The sequence below is a fragment of the Phalaenopsis equestris genome, unplaced genomic scaffold (assembly GCF_001263595.1).
Source record: "Phalaenopsis equestris unplaced genomic scaffold, ASM126359v1 Scaffold000240, whole genome shotgun sequence".
Taxonomy (NCBI): Eukaryota; Viridiplantae; Streptophyta; class Magnoliopsida; order Asparagales; family Orchidaceae; genus Phalaenopsis; species Phalaenopsis equestris.
The window spans coordinates 1,832,900-1,840,784 of NW_018164682.1; the positions used below are offsets into that span (position 1 = coordinate 1,832,900).

General features: G+C 34.5%; 1 protein-coding gene across 1 annotated transcript in view; it reads left to right on the top strand.

Annotated features, from left to right (window-relative positions):
* The first annotated feature begins 4,220 nt into the window (after positions 1 to 4,220).
* LOC110024005 (protein SMG7) overlaps positions 4,221 to 7,885 on the top strand; it is a 9,768-nt gene continuing 6,103 nt past the window's right edge. The window contains exons 1-4 of the mRNA XM_020723709.1: positions 4,221 to 4,327; positions 4,790 to 4,887; positions 6,226 to 6,828; positions 6,927 to 7,049. Of these exons, the coding sequence (XP_020579368.1) occupies positions 4,816 to 4,887; positions 6,226 to 6,828; positions 6,927 to 7,049 (798 nt within the window). The 5' untranslated portion in view covers positions 4,221 to 4,327; positions 4,790 to 4,815. The remainder of the gene's footprint in view (positions 4,328 to 4,789; positions 4,888 to 6,225; positions 6,829 to 6,926; positions 7,050 to 7,885) is intronic.

Sequence of the window (7,885 nt, forward strand, 5' to 3'; positions counted from 1 at the left end):
TTGAGCGGCAAAAATTAAGGCTATATATATATATATTAAGATACTACGCAAGTATACGTATCGTTATCAAGTAATATACAACTTTTTGATTAAGATCTGAATATTAAACTCACAGGAAAATTCACAATATGCACTATTGATCAACAAATTTTCTATTTCAAAAAGACAATTACTTAAACTATATATATTTTTATAGTAATTAAAACTCAAATCTTTTTGGTATTTTTGAGATTTTGACAAAACAATAACAACTTCTAAAGATAACTTGAGTTTATGTAAAAGAAAAGTACTTAATATGAAAATATCTTTCTCTTTATCATGAGTCAGAAATAAGTATAGGATTTCAGTTGTGGAAGTATGCAAATTGTGCTGTGTCAAATATGAGCAATACTATTATTTACCCTTACCAGGGATGCTATAAATAACATTGGCTAATTTAAAGTTTGAATAGTTCTGAAGACCGGCTAGGCAGGGAAGATACTAGCTCTCACTTTAGAGTTCCCTCGATTCCCTTCACCCGGGGGCTAACATCTCGTATCAGAACTTAAAACAATAAAACAAGTTGGGGGCTTTAACCTGTCACTTTAAAGTCCTCTAACTCTACACTCTTCAAAGATTATTTTCCTATTTATTTGCACTAAATCATATGAATTACATTCTCATTCATACAATCTAATGTGATTCTTTCCAATTGTTGACTGAGACAATACTGACCCGGTTCTTACATGTTCTCACAATAAATTTTAACATCTAGATAGACCAGATCAAGAAGTATCTCTTCTTACATATTTTTGGTACTTGTGGTACATAATTCATCTCAAAGCTTGAATTATATAAATCTCTAGAGGTGCTTCCCTACTCAGTAGCGATAAGCTACTCGAAGGGTAAGTCATAAATCACTCCAGTAGCTGGTCTTGACAACTAGCCACGTTAAGGCAACTACATGATCCGCCTAAGTCTTAGCAAAATGTGCGGGTCGACTGAGGCGATCATCTGAAATAGTGATTGAGATCTTGAAAAGTGTAAGACACGATCCAGGCATCTAGTTGGTAGAAAATTAAAAAATGATCAATAGTGACGATATAAACGCCTGATTGGCCTCTTAACAACAAATCTGACCCACAACGCCAAGCATAAAAAAGCCAATCTCAAAACTTAACATAGATCAAGCTTTGAAGGTGGTTACCTGTCCCATAACAATGAGCTTCGTGAAGGGTAAGACATAAATCACCTCTGTAGCGAGTCTCAGTGGTTACACTCACGAAAGCAGTGATAAGATCTGCCTAAGTCTTAGCAAGATGTGTAGACCATGCATTGGAAAATCACAAAAGAACCAATGATTTTTCCCAAAGTCCAAATCATCAACCAACACAAACATCCATCACCTAGATGTTATCATAATAAAACAATGCAGTAAAAGTAAAATAATAAAAGCAGCAAAGGTAAGGAAAAATGACTTAAAAGCTTCATTCATTTCAAATTAAACAAAATATAGAGGTATTATATGTATGCAAAAGATTTCATTTTCAAAAGTTTTTTTCTAAAAAAAATCTATGTAAGTATTAGGAAAACGACTTGCCTTTGACATCTAATTAGTCTTAAGAAGACCCCTCAAAACTGTTATAAAGAACAATAAATTCATCTAAGTCTGCAAAATTTGGGTAGATCAGGCCCCACCAAATGAATATGTTGATTATTGTGATGATGTAGACTCGAAGTTGTTCACTTAGAATCTTTTCCTGCCTCGGGTGGGAAGGGAGTATCTCTAAAAACTCCTCCTCAGTCTTTATCGTAGCTATCTATGCTTTTAGCTCCTGGTTCCCTACCTCGATGATCGACATGAGATCCAAAAGAGTAGCAATCTCCTATGTTGTTATAATTTCTTTGTGTTATCATGACTTGCTTCTCAAACTTCTTAGCAAGTCTGGTCGAGGTCTCACACTTTCCTATGTAGCGGCCCATTTCATCTTGGCTCAATCCAAGGCCATCGACTGGAGGTGGGAAGCCTCCCATGCCTTCAGATGGTATCTATCAGCCTTCTCGTACAGTCCTGGTCACTCAAGCGCCCAAAGAGGCTTAGCAAATGCACCTGACCATATCACCTCTTCAAAGATGGACGGGTAGACTTCATCCAACGATGAAGCACCTTACCAGTCCATCTCCCGGCCAATGGCTGTATACCAACCGTCAGAAGAATTCCAAATCTTGGCCCCTTAGCTCTCTTAGGGAACCTAGTCTAACCCTTCCTCCTTCATTAAAAGGAAAGAGGGGATGGAGGAGTCAATGTAGCAACCAGCTCCTTCCCTTCCCTGCATTGTACTTCCACTGAGATACTGCCTCTGGGTCACTCTCAGACGTTGTCTGGGCAGTAGAGGCAGCTTGACAGGCCTTGATCTTGACAATAAACATATCATAATTGTCGCTTTCAGAGTGCAAGAAACTTGAAGAATTTAGTATGTACACCCCAAAATAATCTTCATGAATCCTTAGGCAGTCTAGCAGTCCAAATTAAAGCAAGTAAAACAAAAATCATCACTCTCGTGAAATACTAAAAGTACTCATGAAGTCAACCAGTTGAAAAACTACCAACTAACTAGCTGCTAACCAGTCGAAGGGCTGGTGACCAACTATAGGCATGAAGAGTGACCGGAAGCCAGTCTGACAACCCAAATAACCAACTAGGGCTATCAAAAAAAAATTTGTTTTTCACACAGCTTATTCTCGGCTCACTAAGAAGCTCGTGTTTGATTCGTTCGTTGATGAAATGAGCTAAACACGAACAAGTTCTTTAAGTTCGATTTATAAACTAGTCGAACATGAACCAAGGTTTGTTCGTTCATGTTCAGCTCGATTCGGCTCCAATTAATTAAATAATAAATATATAATATTAAAATAATATTTATATATTAAAAAAAATTTATTATATTTTATTAATCTTTTAAAAAACTTAATAAGCATTGTAAATGAAAATAAATATTTTGTGTTGGATATGTAAATAAATAAGACTTAGGTGGTATGTAAGTAATTAATAGAAAAAAATGTTCCTGAAAAAAATCAAAACCTATCCCTCTCCAGCCACTTGGTTCTCCCGCACTCTCCCTTACAAAACACACCGAACATAAGCTTTATAAATAATGAATCCTCACTCTCCTCACATTTATTACAGACTTTAGCTTTACTTAGCATTCAGGCCGTGCAAACGTGACAATGGAAAATTTTAAGATAAAAATAAACATGAGCTAACTTTAAACAAATATCTTTGAATCGAGTCAAACATAACACGATTCATTTCAACAACGAGCCGAACACAAATTAAAATAATTCGAATGAGTTGAACACGAACAAGCTTTAGACCCGCTTAAGTTCTGTTAGTTTACATAAGTTCTGTTAGTTTACACTTCCTACTCTTTACAACTCTCCCAAAGATCTCAAGAAATCACCAAAAGACTATAATCAAGCAAACCGACTGTCACCAAGCAAAGTAGCCAATCGACGTCAGCTTGGTCGGCCGACCCAAGAACCTATTGAGCAAAATGTCCAAGCTAGATGAACAGGTACCAGATTCAGTTACAAATACGAAAAGACATGACAATAGCTTATCTCCTATAAATAGCGGTCCATAGCATGTATCGGGGTTTTTAGATCCTTACAAAAACTATACTTTAATGGGAAAACTCTCTCATTTTCTCTTACAACATCTATTTTTAATATATAAAATAGATCACGGAGCTCGAGAATACTCGAGTTTCGCCCCGGCCAAATCCAATGTGTGCTTTTTTATTTCTATTTCTTATGCGTTCTTATCATTCTGACCATTGAGCATGTCTCACGGGACAAATTCAAATTCAATACACTTAAATAAAAATAAAATATAATGCTATAAATTATTCTAAGCGTTATAAAGAATTCAACATCATCTAATTATTTCATTATCACATGATTTTCTTGTCCTTTGAAAAACACTCCAAAAAAAATTGAAAAAAGTTGAAGTCTTCCACACGTTTGATATTCACCGCCTATAAAGTTCCTTCATGGCTCAAAATAAACATTATGCAAATGTCAAAATTGAAATTAAGGAAATAAATTGTGGTATTTTTATCATATTTCATTGTAAAGCGTACGTGAAATATAAAATATTTAATATTTATGTTTAATTAATATAATAAATGTTTATATGTATGTATATATATATATGCATTATATTTACCGTCCGCCATTCTTTGACGGCAAGCAAGTCCCGGCAGTTTGTGGCCTTATTTTTCTCTTCTGCGTCTTCCTTCGTTTCTCTGTTTTCAGAATCTTGACTTGGATCGATCACGTTGAGAAGGTACGTTATTATGTTCGATTTCTTATCTTCTTCTTCGCTTTGTTTGGTTTCAGATCTGTATTTTCAGAAATTGACCTAAAGTTAAATCCCTTTTTGGGTTTTTTGTTGGAGCGATCTGTTCAAGATCCATCTAATCTGTGCGATATTTTATGCGAGTGAAGGCTTGTGTGATTGGTTTTTTTCATTGATTGGGGTCAGCGATTGGTTTCTATCAATCTTAGGTTTCGTTTCTGGTCGTTGAGTACGGCGGGAGATCGTGGATATTTTGGGGTGGGTTTGCAATTAGGGCTAGGGTTTGGGGTAGGAATATGAGGGAGTTGTGTTTAGTCTTGTTGAGGGAGATTGATGGTGGTGAGATGCGAGATTGAGTTTTAAGATCGGATTAATTGGCAGATTTTTGGGGATAACGGGATTTATTAGCGTAGTAGGGTTAAAAGTTTATGTGGATTTTCTGTTTTTCAGATATTTGCAATTTACTTGTTTGATGGATGATGACTGTTCCAATGGATAGCTCGTCCGCTCCCTCTTCACAGGAGCTTGCACAACGTCTCTTCAAAAAGGTAATTTTTTTTTTTCATGATTGAATCTGCCGTAAATGAATTTTATCAATTTTGTTCTTAATTTTATGGACAATTATTCCTGAGAAATTTTCCATAAATTGCTATTCAAGTTTCATTGTTCTTCTGCATGGCAATAACTAGTGACGCTTCATTTTAAGCTCATGGTTTTGTAAAGTTATCTAGAAGTTATAGTTCTTTCTGTTTACAAAATTTGGATTAGCAACTTGTTTCGGGGGTCTTTAGATTATAACTTCATGGCAGAGATCCTGGACTATTTGTTTTGTGCCAATATGCAAAATTTTCTCCTTATAGATGTACTTCATTGAAATTTTAAATTGGCTCAATAACTGAAATAACTATTACTTGGTATTCTTATATCTTCAATGGTATTCTTACTAATTCTGTAGTAGTTTGTGAGCAGCTAAATTTCATATGGAACCCTGAACAACTTTACTGAAATACAGCAGTGCTAGAGTTTTTCTTAGTATCTGTATAAGAATTTATATGGTCATGTTTATTTAGTCTTATCTAAGCATCTATGCTGTATTTTTTGTAAGTCAAAATGTAAGATATTGCTTTCAGTTTTGTTTTTTTTATTTATTCTTGTTATCTAAATGATGTCTATGAAGGAATGGCTGTAATTGTTATTTAGTTTTGATTTTCCATTATGTTTTGATCGAACCATATAGCCTGCTTCAACCAGTTTGTCTTCTCTCAATCCTCTTCTCAATCATTAGTGTTGTCACAACTATTTGGGGCTCAATCGCCTTTCACTCAGTTAGCTAGTTAGTTAATCTTTTCTTTTATGTGACTATCATCATATTGAATAATCATTGTGTGCTTTAATTAAGAAGGCTTTTTTTTTTTGTATGACAGTTGTATGTAGCCATTGATAGGACATAATATTGAAGAGATAGTTTGTGTAGCCAGCTAACTCTTTTTAGGACATAAAATGGACACCGAACTTTTCCAGCTTAATTTTCACTACATTAAATTCTTTTATATAATAATGCCATGTCAATTGTTCAGCCTTTTATTAGACAGTTTCTTTGCTTCCTATGCTTAACATTCTGTACCGTGAAAACAAGTTGCAAATAAAAAACCCTAAATTTTTTTTATTATGTAATTTCATTGTTCTTATCTCTTTCCCACGTTTTTTATTTTCATTATTATAAGGCCTTATTCATTGATTCTTTGAGAGATACCTTTTTATCCAAACTTCATATTCTTCATACTTTTTCTTTGTTGATTGGCTTGACTTGAGAGAGTTTCATTTGCTTGTATTACACAATTTTTTTTTTGTCAATATGGTTAAATGAAATAAATGCTTTTCCCCAGAATATTGAATTAGAAAATGGCTTGCGGAAGTCAGCGCAAGCCAAAATTCCATCAGATCCTAATGTGTGGCTCCAAATGCGTGAAAATTATGAAGCCATTATCCTTGAAGATCATGAATTTTCGGAGAAACATGAGGTAGAGTTTATGCTTTGGCAGTTGCACTACAGAAGAATTGAGGAGTTCAGATTGCACATCAATGCTGCCAAGTCTACAGGATTAACTGCAACCCAAGGTGGGCGAAGTCCCGCAAGACCCGATCGTATTAAGAAAATTCGATCTGCTTTCAAAAGTTTTCTTTCAGAATCAACTGGATTTTACCATGACCTCATAATTAAGATCCAGGCAAAATATGGTTTACCTTTGGGATACTTTTATGAGGGCCCTGAGAGCCAAAATACTCTATCAAAAGATGAAAAAAAATCAGCTGACATGAAGAAAGGACAATTGTCTAGTCATCGTTGTTTAATATATCTGGGGGATCTTGCTCGTTATAAAGGCATGTATGGGGAGGGAGACTCTGTTGTTCGTGAATTTGCTGCTGCTTCTAGTTATTATATGCAAGCAGCTTCCCTCTGCCCTTCAAGTGGCAATCCACATCATCAGGTTAGTTTATAATTCATGAATGGCTTATCTGTTCTGTTGTATGATTGATTGTCATTTGTTGTTTAAATTACACTATTTGGGAACTTCATTTTTTTCAGCTGGCTATTTTGGCGTCATACTCAAATGATGACTTCGTTACCACGTACCGGTATTTTCGTAGTTTGGCTGTGGATAATCCTTTCTCAACAGCGCGGGACAATTTAATTATTGCGTTTGAGAAGGTATTCTTTATTATTCATAATTTAGTAGCACCAAGATATTATTAGATTTTTTTTCTATTTTGTTTTTTCATTTATTTAATTCATCACACGTCATTATGCCTGATGCCTTTTGTTTTGTTCATGCTCTAGATGTTGCATTTTGTAGAATAACTTATTTTGGTTGTTTTAAAGGTAGGTCTGATTGTTTTCAGTTAATTGATTTTTATACCATGTGTCAGATTTATAGTTGGTTCATAATATTATGCCTTACGGGTAATGAGTGATGTATTTTCATTTTGTACAGCACCAGTTTCTCTTGAACATTATCATCATCATCTTTCCAATTGCTGAAGTTAGCTCTGTGAATCCTCGTTTTAAATTCAGTTTTGTTGCTTTTTTTGTCTGGTATGCTTAACCTATTCCTCTTAAATCATTTTGACCAACTCATATCCATGTAATGTTCAGTCTATCCTTTATTCTTTTTAATCCTTTGAAATTAATTTATCCACTCATCTTATGTGTGAATTATCTGCCCTTTATTGTATATGTCCAAATCGCTTGTCTATTCCAAATTACCTTGTTTTCAATACATACCACCTTGATCATATCTCTAATATAATTATTCCATAATTTTTTTGTCCTAATTTTGTCATGCATTCATTTTTATTGTCCCCCAGACTCTTTTAATGAGGCTTGAAATAGTACCCCCTATAAAGAATTTGGGACTATTTCGGCCTATATTTAAAGAACAGGAGGAATAAATTGGCACTTTAATATACTCTAGGACTTAAATAATCTAATGCAAAGAGTTAGGGGATTGGTTATATATATATATATATAGGTCTTCATATGTGTGT